This window comes from Somniosus microcephalus, chromosome 4 (genome assembly GCF_052327205.1).
Source record: "Somniosus microcephalus isolate GS21.2 chromosome 4, FLI_Smic_1.0, whole genome shotgun sequence".
NCBI classification, from domain to species: domain Eukaryota; kingdom Metazoa; phylum Chordata; class Chondrichthyes; order Squaliformes; family Somniosidae; genus Somniosus; species Somniosus microcephalus.
In genome coordinates, this window is record NC_140990.1 from 175823313 (window position 1) to 175842162 (window position 18850).

Genomic DNA, 18850 nt, shown 5'->3' on the forward strand with positions numbered 1-18850 from the left:
TGGTAAAATAGATAAGGGAGAAGCAGTGGATGTGGTGTATTTGGACTTTCAGAAGGCTTTCGATAAGGTCCCGCATAAGAGATTAGCGTGCAAAATTAAGGCACATGGGACTGGGGGCAAGGTATTGACTTGGATAGAGAACTGGTTAGCGGACAGAAAGCAAAGAGTTGGAATAAACGGGTCGTTTTCCGAGTGGCAGGCAGTGACTAGTGGGGTACCGCAAGGATCGGTCCTAGGACCCCAGCTGTTCACAATATATATTAATGATCTGGACGAGGGAATTGGATGTAATATCTCCAAATTTGCAGATGACACAAAGCTGGGTGGGAGGGTATGCTGTGAGGAGGATGTCGTGAAACTCCAGTACGATTTGGACAGGTTGGGTGATTGGGCAGAAACATGGCAAATGCACTATAATGTGGATAAATGTGAGGTTATCCACTTTGGTGGCAAAAACAGGAAGGCAGATTATTATTTGAATGGCAATAGATTGGGAGAAGGGGAAGTGCAAAGAGACCTGGGTGTTCTTGTGCACCAGTCGCTGAAGGTAAGCATGCAGGTGCAGCAGGCGGTTAAGAAGGCAAATGGTATGTTGGCCTTCGTAGCAAGAGGGTTCAAGTACAAGAACAAGGATGTCTTGCTGGAGTTGTACAGGGCCTTGGTGAGACCACACCTTGAGCATTGTGTGCAGTTTTGGTCGCCTTACCTGAGGAAGGACGTTCTTGCCATGGAAGGAGTGCAGCGAAGATTCACCAGGCTGATACCTGGGATGGCAGGAATGACGTATGAGGAGAGATTGTGTCGATTGGGCTTATACTCACTGGAGTTTAGAAGATTGAGAGGGGATCTCATCGAAACCTATAAAATTCTGTCAGGCCTGGACAGACTAGATGCAGGAAGGATGTTTCTGATGGCCGGGGAGTCCAGAACCAGGGGTCATAGTCTAAGGATAAGGGGTAAGCCATTTAGGACTGAAATGAGGAGGAATTTCTTCACCCAGAGTGTGGTGAACCTGTGGAATTCTCTGCCACAGAGGGCGGTGGAGGCCAGTTCATTAAGTATATTCAAGACAGAGTTGGATATATTTCTTAAGGCTAAAGGGATCAAGGGATATGGGGAGAAGGCAGGGACAGGGTACTGAATTTGGATGATCAGCCATGATCTCATTGAATGGCGGAGCAGGCTCGAAGGGCCAAATGGCCTACTCCTATCTTCTATGTTTCTATGCATCGTACATCAGACCAGTCCAGATACCCCATGCACCGTATATCAGACTGGTCCAGATACCCCATGCACCGTATATCAGACCGTTCCAGATACCCCATTACTGTATATCAGACTGGTCCAGATACCCCATGCATTATATATCAGACCAGTCCAGATACCCCGTGCATCGTACATCAGAGTGGTCCAGGTACCCCATTACCGTATATCAGGCTGGTCCAGATACCCCATGCATTATATATCAGACCAATCCAGATACCCCGTGCATCATATATCAGACCGGTCCAGATACCCCGTGCATCGTATATCAGACCGGTCCAGATACCCCATGCATCATATATCAGACCGGTCCAGATACCCCGTGCATCGTATATCAGGCCGGTCCAGATACCCCATGCACTATATATCAGACCGGTCCAGGTACCCCGTGCACCATATATCAGACCGGTCCAGATACCCTGTGCACAATATATCAGACCGGTCCAGATACCCCATGCATCATATATCAGACCGGTCCAGATACCCCGTGCACTGTATATCAGACCGGTCCATATACCCCATGCACCATATATCAGACCGGTCCAGATACCCCATGCATCATATATCAGACCGGTCCAGATACCCCGTGCACTGTATATCAGACCGGTCCATATACCCCATGCACCATATATCAGACCGGTCCAGGTACTCCGTGCACCGTATATCAGACCGGTCCAGGTACCCCATGCACCGTATATCAGACCGGTCCAGATACCCCGTGCATCATATATCAGGCCGGTCCAGATACCCCGTGCACTACATATCAGACCGGTTCAGGTACCCCGTGCACCGTATATCAGACTGGTCCAGGTACCCCGTGCACTGTATATCAGACCGGTCCAGGTACCCCATGCACTATATATCAGACCGGGCCAGGTCCCCCATGCATCGTATATCAGACCGGTCCAGGTACCCTGCGCACTGTATATCAGACTGGTCCAGATACCCCGTGCATCGTATATCAGACTGGTCCAGGTACCCTGCGCACCGTATATCAGACTGGTCCAGATACCCTGTGCATCATATATCAGACTGGTCCAGATACCCCATTACCGTATATCAAACTGGTCCAGATACCCCGTGCACCATATATCAGACCGGTCCAGATACCCCATGCATCATATATCAGACCGGTCCAGATACCCCTCGCACTGTATATCAGACCGGTCCAGATACCCCATGCATCGTACATCAGACCGGTCCAAACATCCCATTGCCGTATAACAGACCGGTCCAGGTACCCCCTCGCACTGTATATCAGACTGGTCCAGATACCCCATTACCGTATATCAGACTGGTCCAGGTACCCCATGCATCATATATCAGACTGGTCCAGGTACCCCATGCACCATATATCAAACTGGTCCAGATACCCCGTGCATTGTATATCAGACTGGTCCAGGTACCCCATGCACCATATATCAGACTGGTCCAGGTACCCCATGCACCACATATCAGACCGGTCCAGGTACCCCGTGCACCGTATATCAGATCGGTCCAGATACCCTGTGCCCTATATATCAGACTGGTCCAGATACACCGTGCAGTATATATCAGACCAGTCCAGATACCCCGTGCACTGTATATCAGACCGGTCCAGATACCCCGTGCATCGTATATCAGACCGGTCCAGATACCCCATGCACCGTATATCAGACCGGTCCAGATACCCCATGCACCGTATATCAGACCAGTCCAGGTACCCCATGCATCGTATACCAGACCGGTCCAGATACCCCATGCATCATATATCAGACCGGTCCAGATACCCCAAGCACTGTATATCAGATAGGTCCAGGTACCCCTCGCACTGTATATCAGACCGGTCCAGGTACCCCGTGCACCGTATATCAGATCGGTCCAGGTACCCCATGCACCGTATATCAGATCGGTCCAGATACCCCGTGCATCATACATCAGACCGGTCCAGATACCCCATTACCGTATATCAGACCGGTCCAGGTACTCCTCGCACTGTATATCAGACCAGTCCAGGTCCCCCATGCATCGTATATCAGACCGGTCCAGATACCCCGTGCACCATATATCAGATCGGTCCAGATACCCCATGCATCGTATATCAGACTGGTCCAGGTACCCCGTGCATCATATGTAAGAGCATAAGAAATAGGCGCAGGAGTAGGCCATACGGCCCCTCGGGTCTTCTCTGCCATTCAATAAGATTATGGCTGATCTTCCAGCTCAACTCCACTTTCCCGTCTGATCCCCACATCCCTTGATTCCATTAGTTTCCAACAATCTATTGTACTCGATGGCTGAGCATCCACAGCCCTTTAGGGTAGAGAATTCCAAAGATTCACTAGCCACTGAGTGAAGAAATTTCTCCTCACCTCAGTTCTAAATGGCCGACCCCTTATCCTGAGACTCCTAGTTCTAGACTCTCCAGCCGGGGACAATAGCCTCTCAGCATCTGCCCTGTCAAGCCCACTAAATGTTATACGTTTCAATGAGATCACTTCTCATTCTGCTAAACACAGAGAATACTGGCCAAGTCTACTCAATCTCTCCTCATAGGACAACCCTCTCATCCCAGTAATCAATCTAATGAACCTTCGTTACTCTAAGGCAAGTATATCCTTCCTTAGGTAAGGAGACCAAGGATTAGAAGTTTGTCTCCTCAGCGCCACACATGAAATGGCACTAAAACGCTGGCCACCGCTCTTTCGCCAGCTGGTGGCGGGTCCTGCGGTGGCCACTGTTTTCCTCCCTCCCTTGGTGCTGCCAGTAACTGGCAGCTCCCTGGTGAATATAATTGCCATGACAGTGGTGATATCAGCACCTCTTAAAAGGGACACACACATCATTCAGGTAAGTTTGGATTTAAAAATTTGGACTGAATTTTTTTGATTTTATTGAAGTAGTGGCTTGATGCAATAGATGTTAAAAGTTTTTAAGTGTGTAGGGAGTGCTGCTGGATGCTTGCAAGGCTTCGGATGGTAAAAGAAGGCCTCCGAGAAGACACAAAATTCTGCAAATACTCAACAGGTCAGGTATCATCCGTGGAGAGAGAAACAGAGTTCAGTCTCAGGTCGAGATGCTGCCTGAGCTGCTGAGTATTTCCAGCATTTTATGCTGGCATTTCAGATATACAGCATCTGCTCGCAGAGGGAGGAGGAAGAAGCAGAAGAGGAGGAGGCAGATGAAAGGATGCATCCCAGACAGCCCCTTTGTAGCCAGGATATCCGGAATGGAATCATCCGCCTGCAGTCCCAGTGACCACAACCCGAATTCCCCTTTCAACATTAGTCCCACACCTTACCTTCCATCTGTTACTGGCCACCACATCTTGGCCATGATGCTGAAATAAAAGCCACCACAAAGCAAACTTTCCAATCCAACTTTATACATCTATCCATTGAATATGACATAAGGAAATCAACTCATCATCCTTGTGCAATCTCTTAGTGACTATCTTGTGTGTGCCTTTACCTACCCTAGTGATGTCACGGAGTGCTACCCCAGTGGATGTAGCATAGCTAGTGGAAGGCTGCTGACTTCTAGTGGGGACACTGTAAATGGCCTTGCTGGTTGACCTTAGGAAGCTGATGGGTGGGAGTGTCGAATCAACCATCATCTTCTTCACTCTCCTCTCCCTCTTCTTGGTCACCCACTGGCTGGGCAGGTTGCATTTCGTGGGTGTGTGAAATGAGGAAGGCACAAGGGTGTAGTTGTGGTGAGGGGAGGGCAGGACTCATAGAGTCACAGAGTCATACGGCACAGAAGGAGGCTATTTGGCCAATCTGGTCCATGCCGGTTCTCTGTAGAGCAATCCAATCAGTCCCATTCCCCCGCTCTATCCCCGTAGCTCTGCAAGTTTATTTCCCTCAAGTGCCTATCCAGTCTCCCCTTGAAAACACTGAGGCCTAGAAATTCAGTATAGCCACGTTTGGGGCGCTACAGCCAGGCGGCCGCTAAAGTTTGCGCCCGGCGCAACTTCGCGCCACCTTCGCCGATATTCAGTGGCATCGCCCCAAGAGGTTGCTGCTGCGCTAAAACAGGCGATGCATGACTATCATTAGGCGCTAAGCCGGCGGCCCGGGGCGATACCCCCGAGGGCGGGCGCAGCGCAGGTGCGGCGAGTTGCTGATTGACGGCAGACACTCTGGCGCCGGTGAGCTCTTAAAGGGGGAGGGTGGATTTGTTTGACTGCCACTCTCTCACGGCGTCTCTGAGCCCTTTGAATGCAATGGAGAAGGCCAACGTTTGCACCCATTGCAGCCCCCATTATATGTTTCCAATCAATGATATGGCTCTGAAGTTAAAGACAAGTGCAAAGCTGTGGCCTGAAGCCACAAGTACCTGTGCGAGTGTTGAGCCAAACCAGAAAGCTCTCTACCTTTGTCTCTCTGCAAAGATCCGTCTCTCACAAAGAAGGAGTTTTGCAAAATGGCTGCCTTTTCTACTGCAGGAGGAGTGCCCTTTAATTTGCGCCCCGCAGCGACTGGGAACCGTTCCCCTCTACCAGTCGCTAGGGGCGCCAGGCGCACAATAGGCCGGCGCCACTGAATTTCCGGTTTGGGGCGAACAAAGGGCGTTGCACGATGAAATGACGTCAGGATCTGCGCGTGCAGCTGAGCGCGCGCAAAGGCTTTGCGCCGCTGCTAAATCTTTACTAAAGTTGGGGAGAGGCGCAGATCGCGCTGCGCCCGGCCGCTAGCCGCCTAGCGCCCAACATCTCCTCCTCCTAAGGCGCTAGCGGCTGGCGCAAACAACTGAATTTCTAGGCCTGAGTGTTTCTGCTCCCACCACTTCCGTTGGCAGCGAATTACAGGTCCTCGCCACTCGCTGCGTATAAATGTTTTTCCTCACATCCCCCCTGTATCTCTTGCCCAAAACCTTAAATCTGTGTAGCCTAGTCCTTGTACTATCAGCTAGCGGGAATAGCCTTTCCCCGTCTAGCCTATTCAAACATGTCATAATTGTTGTATCTGTACTTTCTACCTAGACACAATTAGGACTCAGAACTCAGAGATTCAAACATGAAGTGCTTTATTCAAAAAGAAGGTTCTGGAGAGTACCGAACAAAGAGAACTAAAACTTAACCAAGAGAACAACCCCAACCATTTATCTGCTGTGACAGCGCCACCGCAGGTGGGAGGAGAACACACAATACATAACATATTCCTCCCCTCTTAAATGAAAGGTCCACATTATTCCTCAACAGGTAAGTTACTTTCAATGCACTCAACTAACCAAGGGTAGAGGTAGACTGCCTCAAACCCTGACTTTACCCTGGGGTTTATTCTGCCCCAGTCTTGTGGGTAAGTCACTAAGCCTACAGATCCAAGCGTCTTAGAGGCCGCTGCTCTCTGACAGGATACCGGCGGTCATCGCTGGCTTCCACAGCAGTAGGCATTGACACAGGCCTAGATAGAGAAGGTGCCTGTGTCAGTCGAAAGTCAGGAGTTTGCACAGGTGGAACAGTCTCTTTGACTTCCTGTGTTGGAGAAGAGCACTGTGGCAAAGGATGCTGGTTTGCGGTATCATCTGGAAACAGTTCAGGCCAACCAGCCGTTGGAGCCTCTGTGGCTGTCTCTGCTCCTAGCAACAGTTGATCTGTGTGTCTTCTCCAGACGACGTCCTCAGCAGTCTCAACCGTGTAAGACACATTGCCCATCTGCACAATCACCGTAGCAGGAACCCATTTCGGTCCAGTGTTGTAGTTTCGAGCTAGGACGTGCTCTCCAGGATGAAACCGTCTCTCCTTGGCTCTTTTCTCTCTCTTTTCAACTTGAGCTTGTTGTTGACGATGGACAACCTGCTCTGCCCTTGGAGGTTTGAGTAAGTCAAAACTTGTCCGCAACTGCCTCTTCATCATGAGCGAAGCGGGGAAAGTTTTGGTTGTGGCATGCGGCTCGTTCCTGTAGGACAACAGGAAGCTGTTCAGACGTTGGTGGATTGAGCCCTGACCTTGCGATGCCTTCAAGGTGTGCTTCAAAGTTTGCACGAACCTTTCTTCCAGGCCGTTAGGAGAGGGATGATAGGGCGCAGACCTGATGTGTTGGACACCATTCACATGCAGGAAGGTTGCAAACTCCTGTGATACAAATTGTGGACCATTGTCACTTATGAGTTGTTCCAGTGAGCCATAACGGCTGAACATCTCACCAAGTTTCTCAATTGTTTTCTCTGCCGTGGTAGACCTCATCATAGCGACCTCCGGCCACTTGCTACGAACGTCCACAACCACCATAAACATCTTCTCTTCGAAAGGACCGGTGAAGTCCACATGTACTCGCTGCCACACTTCTTCAGGCCAATCCCAGGGGTGTAGGGTTGCCAGCTGTGGAACATTCCGGACCCTTTGACATGGGGAACATGTTTTGGCTTTCTCCTCAATATTCCCATCGAGACCTGGCCACCAGAAGTAGCTTCTTGCCATTTCCTTCATCCGAACCATCCCACTGTGGCCTGTATGAAGTTGTTGCAGTATAGGTTCCCTCAGAGGTGGCGGAATGATGACACGGCGTCCCCAAAGAAGACAACCTGCCTGGACGGAGAGCTCATTTCTTTTTGAAATGTAAGGTTTCAAACTAGGAGAATCTCCTATAGCTCTCCCTCGAATGACATCGTCCATTACCTCAGACAGGACTGGATCGTTGCGGGTGTACCTTCGCACCTGAACTGCAGTGACAGGTGCTCCCTCCACTTGTCTAAAGTAGAAGATGTCTATCTGATGAGGCTCTGCGGGAGTAACAGGCAAGGGCAGCCTCGAGAGACCGTCTGCGTTGCCGTGCAAGTCTGATTTGCGATATTTGATGTCGTATGTGTGTCCTGACAACAGTAAAGCCCACCTTTGCATCCTGCTTGCAGCAAGAGATGGAATTCCAGTGTGGGGCCCGAAGATTGAAGTCAATGGACGGTGCTCCGTCAGGAGTGTGAACCTTCTCCCAAACAGGTACTGATGAAATTTTCGAATTCCACAAACGATTCCCAAGGCCTCGCGCTCAATCTGCGCATAGTTACTCTCGGCCTTGTTCAAGGTGCGTGATGCGAAGGCGATAGGTTTCTCTACCCCAGAAGGCATGATGTGGGATATGACTGCTCCCACACCATATGGTGATGCATCACATGCTAGCTGCATGGGTAGCTTTGGGTCGAAGTGTGTCAGGACCTCCGACTTCAGCAATGCTTTCTTTGCTTGGGCGAAAGCTTCGTTGCACAGTTCAGTCCATTTCTATGTTTTGCCTTGACATAGCAACTGATGTAACGGCTTCAGCAATGTTGCTAAGTCTGGAATAAACTTCCCATAGTAGTTAAGTAGCCCCAGAAATGAACGTAACTGGCTCACATTTTGGGGTGCTGGGGCCTCCACGATCGCCTTGACCTTTGACGGCGCCTTATGCAGGCCAGTAGCGTCAATCACATGCCCCAGGTACTCAACTGAAGACTGAAAGAATTCACATTTGTCCTTACGAACTCTGAGTCCGTACTCTTTCAGTCGCTGTAGTGTCGCATCCAAGTTCAGAAGATGATCCTCATTTGTCCCAGTGACAAGGATGTCGTCCAGGTAGCACTGGACTCCTGGCAGTCCACTCAAAATCTGATCCATTGCCCTTTGGAATAGAGCAGGGGCCGACGTAATTCCAAACGGAAGGCGGCAGTACCGGTATATCCCCTTGTGTGTCACAATTGTCAGCAGCTCCTTTGATTTGTCATCGACATGCATTTGTAGATAAGCCTGGCATAAGTCTATTTTGCTGAACTTTTGCCCTCCGGCCAGGCCCGTAAACAGATCACCAATGAGGGGAAGAGGGTACTGTTCCGCAGACAGCACCGGGTTAATAGTCACTTTAAAATCCCCACAGATTCGAACAGATCCATCCTTTTTCAGGACAGGAACAATGGGTGTGGCCCATTTGCTCACGCTCACAGGCTCCAGGACTCCATTCTCGACTAAGGCCTCCAAGTTAGCCTCAACTTTTGGCCTAATTGCATAGGGTACAGGTCGGGCTTTGTGAAACTTCGGCTTGCTGTCAGGTTTAATGTCCAGTCTCACGCTGATCTTTTTCATGCTCCCAAGTTCACCATTGAAGAGTTCTGCATGTTTGTTTAAAACTGCAGTCAGACCTGACTCCCCTTTTGACATCATGCGGACTGCAGGCCAGTCCAGCGTGATTTTCTCTAGCCACGCACGTCCCGGTAGAGATGGGTAATTTCCCTTTACCACATATAGTGGCAGTTTCGCAGTCTGTCCATTCAATTTAACTATCACCTCAGTGGTGCCTCTCATGGCCACAGGTTCGCTGGTATACGTCTTTAGCACAATGTTTGTTGGCTGAAGGGTAAGATGCTTTAGCATTTAGTTGTAGACAGTGTCTGAAACAAGGGACACAGCCGCGCCTGTGTCCACCTCCATCCGCACTGATTATCCCTCCACCAGTGGTGACACCCAGTAGCCATTTGGACCACCTGCAACCGTCAGTATGTGCACCTCTTCCTCCTCAGAGGTGTCGCTCCCCTCTGTTTTGCTTGTTCCATCATACTGCACTGAATGAACACTCTTTTTCTTCTCTTGTCCAAATATAGACATTTTGCTTGCATGCTTCCCAGCTCTGTCTGTTCTTTTTTTACCTCTACAGGCACGTTCAATGTGACCCTTTTTTCCACAATTTCGGCATTCCAGCTCCGTACACCAGCAGTCATTAGCGTGATGGTCCGTTTTCCCACAACGGTAACATGTGCCGTTCCGCGCCCTTTTAGGCTCAGACGACACCTTGTGAACTCTCCCTGTTGAACTCAACTGGTGAGCCTCCTTTTCTGCCATCTCCATGGAGACACTAACTTCAATAGCCTTTTCAAGAGTAAGGTTGTCCTCAGTAAGAAGGCGCTTCTGTGTGGCTGCACTTAGCAGACCACACACAAGTCTGTCTCTAATGGTGTCATTCAGCACCTCCTTGAACTCGCTGTGTTCTGACAACCTTTTTAAAGCAATAAACATCGTCACTGATTCCCCCTCCTCGAGTCCGTTTGTGAAATCTAAATCTCTCAGCAATAACCAGAGATTTTGGTGAAAAATGTGCTCCAAGAATTTCCACTAGTTGTTTATATGTTTTAGTTCCTGGCTTATCTGGCTGTACAAGGCTGCGAAGTAAATTGAATGTCTTTGCCCCCATTATACTCAAAAAGGTAGGCACGACCTTTTCGTTTGCCACCGCATTCGCCAAAACAAAATAGTCAAAACGTTCCGTATAAGCTCTCCATTGCTCCATATTTTCATCAAAATCACCGATGTTTCCTAATATAGTAGCCATCTCACGTTTCATATTTTAATTTCTGTTTACTCACTGTACCCGTAACGTTAATGTGATGCTGCAATCTCTGTTCCGAGTGTTTTGTAGTCGAAAACAAGAAAGTTCCCACAACGCAGATTCATCCGATCCTCGTCGCCACTTTGTTGTGTCTGTACCTTTCTACCTAGACACAATTAGGACTCAGAACTCAGAGATTCAAACATGAAGCGCTTTATTCAAAAAGAAGGTTCTGGAGAGTACCGAACAAAGAGAACTAAAACTTAACCAAGAGGACAACCCCAACCATTTATCTGCTGTGACAGCGCCACCGCAGGTGGGAGGAGAACACACAATACATAACAATAATCTTGTACACCTCTATCAAATCACCCCTCAACCTCCTTTGTTCTAATGAAAACAAATCCAGCTTCTCCAACCTGTATAAGATCCCCAATCCCTAGAACCATTCTGGTAAATCTCCTCTGCACCCTCTCAAGGGCCTTCACATCCTTCCTAAAGTGTGGTGACCAGAACAGGATGCAATACTCCAGTTGTGGCCTAACCAGCGCTTTATAAAGGTTCAGCATAGCTTCTCTACTTTTCTACTCAATACCTCTATTTATGAAGCCCAAGATCTCATATCCTTTGCTAACCACTCTCTCAATATGTCCTGCCACCTTCAGGGACCTATGCACATTAACTCCCAGGTCCGTGTCCCTGCACACACTTTAAAACTGTGCCATTAAGTGTATATTGCCTCTCCCTGTTCCTTCTGCCAAAATGCATCACCTCACACTTCTCTATATTAAATTCCATCTGCCACTTGTCTGTCCATTCTGCTAGCCTTTCTATGTCCTGTTGCAGTCGATTGGTATCATCCTCACTGTTTGCCACACCCCCAAGTTTGGTGTCATTGGCAAATTTAGAAATTCTACTCTGTATTCCAATATCCAGGTCATCTATATATATCAAAAAAAGCAGTGGCCCCAGCACTGACCCTTGGGGAACACCACTGTCCACCATCCTCCAGTCTGAAAAAGAGCCATTTACCACAACTTGCTGTTTTCTGTCCTTAAGCCAATTCCTTATCCAAGCTGCCGCTGACCCACCTATTCCATGAACCTCAATTTTGTTAACCAGCCTTCCATGTGGTACTTTGTCAAATGCCTTCCGAAAATCCATGTAGACAACATCCATTGCATTCTGTTCATCAATCCTCTCTGTTACTTCATCAAAAAATTCAATTAGATTAGTCAAACACGATCTGCCTTTTACAAATCCATGTTGGCTCTCCTTAATTAGCTTAAACCTCTTCCTTGATTATTGTTTCTAAAACTTTATCCACCACTGATGTTAAACTGACCGGACTGTAGTTACTAGGATTGTCCTTACACCCTTTCTTGAACAATGGTGCCACATTTGCCACTTTCCAATCCTCAGGCACCTCCCCTGCATCTAGGGAAGATTGGAAAATTCTGGCAAGCCCTTCCACTATCTCCTCCCCCAATTCCCTTAGCAACCTGGGATGCAAGCCATCTGGACCAGGTGACTTGTCCACTCTAAGCATACCCAACCTTTCTAGTACATCCTGTCTATCAATTTTCACCCCTTCCATTGCTTTTTTCCACTTCTACCGATATTTTGTCAGCATCCACCTCCTTAATAAACACCAATACAAAGTACTCATTGAGTAATCCTAGCCTTGACCTGCGCCTCTAAGCATATATCACCACCTTTGTCTCTAATAGGCCCCACCCCGCCTCTTACTACCTGCTTACTGTTTACATGCCGGTAGAAGATTTTTGGGTTCCCTTTTATGTTAACCGCCATTCTACTCTCATATTTTCTCTTTGACAATCTTATTTTCACCTTCACTTCCCCTCTCAATTTATTGTATTTGGTCTAGTTCTCCCTTGAAGTATTCACCTGACATGCATCATACACCCTTTTTTTTTGTTTCATCATCTTCTCTATCTCCCTTGTCATCCAAGGAGCCCTTGCTTTGGTTCCCTTATCTTCCATCTTGTTAGAATGTATCTAGCCTGCACTTGGAACATCTCCTCCTTAAAGATCATCCATTGTTCCGTTACAGTTTTTCCTGTCAGTCTTTGGTTCCATTTTACCCTGGCTAGATCCTTTCTCATCCCATTGAAGTTAGCCCTATTTCAGTTTAGAAGTTCCACTCTAGATTGTTCCTTGCTCCTCTCCATTGCTAATCTAAATCTTATGATACAATGATCACTCGTACCCAAGTGTTCTCCCACAGACACTTGGTCGACCTGGCCCACCTCATTCCCCAGCACCAGATCCAGAAATGCCTTCTTCCTAGTTGGGCCAAGAACATGTTGGTCAAGGAAATTCTCCTGAACACATTTCAGAAATTCCTCCCCCTCCTTTCCCTTTACCCTAGCATTATCCCAATCGATATTTGGGTAATTAAAGTTCCCCAATATCACCACTCTATAGCTCTTGCATATCTCTGCGATTTCCCTGCAGATTTGCTCCTCTACCTCCCTCTCACTATTGGGAGGCCTGTAGAATACCCCCAATAGCGTGATCATACCCTTTTTGCTCCTCAACTCTAACCAAATGGATTCTGTCCTTGCCCCCTCAAGAACATCCTCCCTTTCGAACACTACAATGTCTTCCTTAATCAGCACTGCCACCCCACCTCCCTTTTTCCCTTCCCTATCTTTTCTGAACACCTTGTACCCTTGAATATTAAGTGCCCAGTCCTCACTGTTTTTAAGCCACGTTTCCATTATTGCGACAACATCATATTGCCTCACAGATAATTGTGCTTGTAGCTCACCAACTAGGAATGGGAGCTGTGTCTTGTGATTGATACAGGTTGTTGATAGATGAGTGATGCGGGGGTCAGGGGGGGGGGACGGTGCAGGGGAGAGTCGTGCATTGAGCAGTGTCTGAGGCTAGTGATGCAATTGGTAGGAGAAGGCTTTTGAAGATGCATTCACTGAGCTTGACCAATGGTCTGAGGTCATGAAGCTTCTTTGGGCACTGGAGCCAGGTCATGGGGGCAACACTGCGGGCAGTGATGGCCTCGGTGATGTGGTCCCACATCATTCTTTCTGGTGGGCCTCCTGGTCTCTGTGGGTAGAGGACCCCTCTTGCAGTGTTGACCCCCTGCACAAAGCTGGAGTGCTGCGTGCGAGACCCCGAGTGCTCCTTCCCTGGCTTGCTGAGCCATTTCTGTTAGTGCTGAGCACTTTTACCGTTGTTTTAGGTGTGGAAGACAATTCAGCTTTAAGAGCTGAAAACTGCCATTTGGGAATTATTTTTAATGTTTCTGTTTATTTTGAAAGGGAGTAACGGCTGAAAATGCACTTTTTTCACTTGATTTTATTCTTTATTAGTTTTAAATGCTTTGCCCCTTTAATTCATAGCCCCTTTAATTGCCCACAATGCCTTGCGAACTCCACAGCCTCGCTCCCAGAGGCTGTAAGAAGCAGCAACGCTGACTGTGGACAGGAACTTCAGGTCGGAGGCCTCCAATAATGCCACCAGGAGGGTGTTGCACGGCAAGTTAGCGCTGCGCTCCACATCACCAACCTCCAGAGCCAATTTTTCAACGTTAGTGCTGCAGCCATTTTTGGCAGCCGTTAACTCGAGTTGCCAGTGACACTGGCAATGCTGTTGGTGTGCACAGATTTTTTCCCCCCCAAAACTGTACACAGTACTCCAGGCGTGGTTTCACCAAAGCCCTATATAATTGCAGCAAGACTTCCCTACTCTTATACTCCAACCCCTTTGCAATAAAGACTAACATACCTTTCGCTTTCCTAATTGTTTGCTGTACCTGCATGTTAACTTTCTGTGACTTGTGTACAAGGATCCTTCTGAATACCAATATTTACTAGTCTCTCACCTTTCAAAAAATATTCTGCTTTTCTATTCTTCCTACAAAAGTGGATAATTTCACATTTCCCCACATTATATTCCATCTGCCAGCTTCTTGCCCACTCACTCAACCTGTCTATATCCCTTTGCAGCCTCTTTGCATCCTCGGAAAACACAAATACAGTCGGATATGTGTAGACTCAGTGATTGGATTAATCCATTGGTGCCGCTGCATGCATCAATTTTTTCCACAGGATGACTTTGTTCATGAAAATATTTCATTGCAGTGTGAATGATAATCAGTGCAAGAAGGCAAGACATATGATATTAATTAAAACTTCTCACAAAGATGCACACAAACACTTCCTTGCACCAATATAAACTGTTCTACACTGGTAGGGAGGCAGACATACTGGCAATGGTGAAGTCACAGAAATCACAGAATCACAGAAACCCCACAGTGCAGATAGAGGCCATTTCGGCCCATCGAGCCTGCACCGACACATATCCCACCTGATCCCCGTAACCCCTGCACCAATACATATCCCACCCTATCCCCGTAACCCCATGTATTTAATCTCCCTAACACTAAGGGTCAATTTATCATAGCCAATCAACCTAACCCGCACATCTTTGGACTGTGGGAGGAAACCAGAGCACCCGGAGGAAACCCATGCAAACACGGGGAGAATGTGCAAACTCCACACAGACAGTCACCCGAGGCTGGATTCGAACCCGGGTCCCTGGCGCTGTGAGGCAACAGTGCTAACCACTATGCCACCGTGCTGCCCTCAGCACCAAGTCATCAGCAAGGAATGTACAGCAGTGTGCATTGATCCTCATTGGTACAAAGTGTTCTCAAATCTTACCCAGAAAGTGTCATGGCAACCCAGGTGACCCAGATATGGCCACCTAGATGACACAAGTAAGGCCACCCAGGTGACCCAAGGCCACCCAGGTGGCACATGTATGACCACCCAGGTGACCCAAGTAAGGCCACCCAGGTGGCACATGTGTGACCACCCAGGTGACCCAAGTAAGGACACCCAGGTGGCATGGTTTCCTGGACCAATATGTCGAGGAACCAACTAGAGATCAGGCCATCTTAGACTGGGTATTATGTAATGAGAAAGGATTAATTAGCAATCTTGTTGTGCGAGGCACCTTGGGGCGGAGCAATCATAATATGATAGAATTCTTCATTAAGATGGAGAGTGAAGTATTTGACTCAGAGACTAGGGTCCTGAATTTAAATAAAGGAAACTACGATGGTATGAGGCGCGAGTTGGGTAGGATGGACTGGGGAACGTTACTTAAAGGGTTGACGGTGGATAGGCAATGGCAAACATTTAAAGACCGCATGGATGAACTACAGAATTTGTTCATCCCTGTTTGGCATAAAAATAAAACAAAAAAGGTGACTCAACCATGGCTAACAAGGGAAATTAGGGATAGCATAAGATCCAAGGAGAGTACATATAAATTGGCCAGAAAATGCAGCAAACCTGAGGATTGGGAGCAGTTTAGGATTCAGCAAAGGAGGACAAAGGGATTAATTAAGAGGGGGAAATAGATTATGAGAGTAAGCTTTCAGGGAACATAAAAACTGACTGTAAAAGCTTCTATAGATATGTGAAGAGAAAAAGATTGGTGAAGTCAAGCGTAGGTCCCTTGCAGTCAGGATCAGGGGAATTTATAATGGGGAACAAAGAAATGGCAGACCAATTAAATACATACTTTGGTTCTGTCTTCACAAAGGAGGACACAAATAATCTCCCAGAGATGTCGAGGAACATAGGGTCTAATGAAAGGGAGGAACTGAAGGAAATCAGTATTTGTAGGGAAATGGTGTTAGGGAAATTGACGGGATTGAAGGCCGATAAATCCCCAGGGCCTGATAATCTACATCCTAGGGTACTTAAGGAAGTGGCCCTAGAAGCATTGCTGGTCATCTTCCAAAATTCTATAGACTCTGAAACAGTTCCCATGGATTGGAGGGTAGCTAATGTTACCCCACTATTCAAAAAAGGTGGTAGAGAGAAAAGGGGGAATTATAGACCGGTAAGCCTGACATTGGTAGTGGGGAAAATGCTAGAGTCCATTATAAAAGATGTAATAGCAGAGCACTTGGAAAACAGTGACAGGATCAGACAAAGTCAACATGGATTTACAAAAGGTAAATCATGCTTGACTAATCTACTGGAATTTTTTGAGGATGTAACTGGTAGAATAGATAAGGGAGAACCAGTGGATGTGGTGTATTTGGACTTTCAGAAGGCTTTCGATAAGGTCCCGCATAAGAGATTAGCGTGTAAAGTTAAAGCACATGGGATTGGGGGCAAGGTACTGACTTGGATAGAGAACTGGTTGGCAGACAGGAAGCAAAGAGTTGGAATAAACGGGTCTTTTTCCAAGTGGCAGGCAGTGACTAGTGAGGTACCGCAGGAATTGGTGCTAGGACCCCAGCTATTCACAATATATATTAATGATCTAGACAAGGGAACTAGATGTAATATCTCCAAGTTTGCAGATGACACAAAGCTGGGTGGGCGTGTGTGCTGTGAAGAGGATGCCGAGAAACTCCAGTATGATTTGGACAGGTTGGGTGATTGGGCAGATGCATGGCAGATGCAATATAATGTGGATAAATGCGAGGTTATCCAATTTGGTGGCAAAAACAGGAAGGCAGATTATTATCTGAACAGCAATAGATTGGGAGAAGGGGAAGTGCAACGAGACCTGGGTGTCCTTGTGCACCAGTTGCTGAAGGTAAGCATGCAGGTGCAGCAGGCAGTTAAGAAGGCAAGTGGTATGTTGGCCTTCGTAGCGAGAGGGTTCGAGTACAGGAACAAGGATGTCTTGCTGCAGTTGTACAGGGCCTTGGTGAGACCACACCTTGAGTATTGTGTGCAGTTTTGGTCGCCTTATCTGAGGAAGGGTGTTCTTGCCATGGAGGGAGTGCAGCGAAGATTCACCAGACTGATACCTGGGATGGCAGGAATGACATATGAGAAGAGATTGGGTCGATTGGGCTTATACTCGCTGGAGTTTAGAAGAATGAGAGGGGATCTCATTGAAACTTATAAAATTCTAACAGGACTGGACAGACTAGATGCAGGAAGGATGTTCCCGATGGCGGGGGGACTCCAGAACCAGGGGTCACAGTCTAAGGATAAGGGGTAAGCCATTTAGGATAGAGATGAAGAGGAATTTCTTCACCCAGAGAGTGGTGAACCGGTGGAATTCTTTACCACAGAAGGCAGTTGAGGCCAATTCATTAAATATACTCAAGAAAGGAGTTAGATATATTTCTTAAGGCTAAAGGGATCAAGGGATATGGGGAGAAAGCAGGGACAGGGCACTGAATTTGGATGATCAGCCATGATCTCATTAAATGGCGGAGCAGCCTCGAGGGGCCGAATGGCCTACTGCTGCTCCTATCTTCTATGTTTCTATGTTTCTATGACCCAAGTAAGGCCTATCCAGGTGGCACATGTGTGACTACCCAGGTGACCCATATGCACAATACATTCTGATCAGACATTTGAGCCAGCTAAGAACACTGATAATTAAAGGAGTGAATAAAATAACTAACAAAAGAAGTGACTGTCCCAAATTAGGATCGGATGCCCTTTTAAGATTGAAAGGTAAATTTGTCGGTACCTGATTTTTTTTAAACTTTGAAAGAAGCTTTAAGACCAGAAATGAAGGAATACTTAATGAACCCACTCCATATAATGCTGTTTTGTTAAGCAGTGTGAATTGGACCTACTGTACTGCTTCATTCCTTCCACCTTGTAGTCCTCCAGCATCTCTTCAAAGCTGTTACGCAGCTCCTCAATTTCAAGTGCATTGATGTCCGCAATTTTACTGAAATAAAATAACCTATATTAAAAAAAAATTTGCCCTTTTGTGCTTTTATCCGCGCTCCCCATCACTGTGGTCAGAAACCTGGACATTCTTACATCGGCAGGACTGCCAACTCACCAGGGCAAGTTACACTCTAGCTTTGAAAAGCAATTACACCTTTGATGCGCCATCAATTACTCAAAAGACTGAGGTTAAGCGAGTAACAACCAGGCTTTTATTAACTAAAGAATGAAGGTCTAGTCTCGAGTGGTCGACCCGTCCAGAATACTAAGGGACTGGGAGGTAGTCACTTATATACCTGGAATAGTGGGAGGAGTCAGCCGAGGCATGTCCAGACCTGTACCTAGTGGAATATACATACACATATAGACAGGTATAACAGTGGTTTACCACATTCACCCCTTGTTTAAAAATGAGTCCGGCGGGGTGAAGTGTATTTAAAAGTTCGTGTATTGGAGTCTCTCCAGAGGTCTTGTCTGCTGCTGTGATCGACGTGGCGACGGCAGGGGTGGTGGAGCTTCCAGCGTCGCGTCCCGTGTAGGCTGGGGCACTGGAGTGTAGTCCTCGTGGGCGACGGTCCAAGGCGAGCCGGCTGCTGGGGTTGG

At 47.5% G+C, this 18850-nt stretch overlaps 1 protein-coding gene across 1 annotated transcript in view; it reads right to left on the reverse strand.

Moving 5' to 3' along the window:
- LOC147120004 (flagellum-associated coiled-coil domain-containing protein 1-like) overlaps nucleotides 1–18850 on the reverse strand; it is a 132641-nt gene that overhangs the window by 45277 nt on the left and 68514 nt on the right. Inside the window, exon 8 of the mRNA XM_085985494.1 lies at nucleotides 18148–18245. Coding sequence (XP_085841620.1) covers nucleotides 18148–18245 — 98 coding nt within the window. The remainder of the gene's footprint in view (nucleotides 1–18147; nucleotides 18246–18850) is intronic.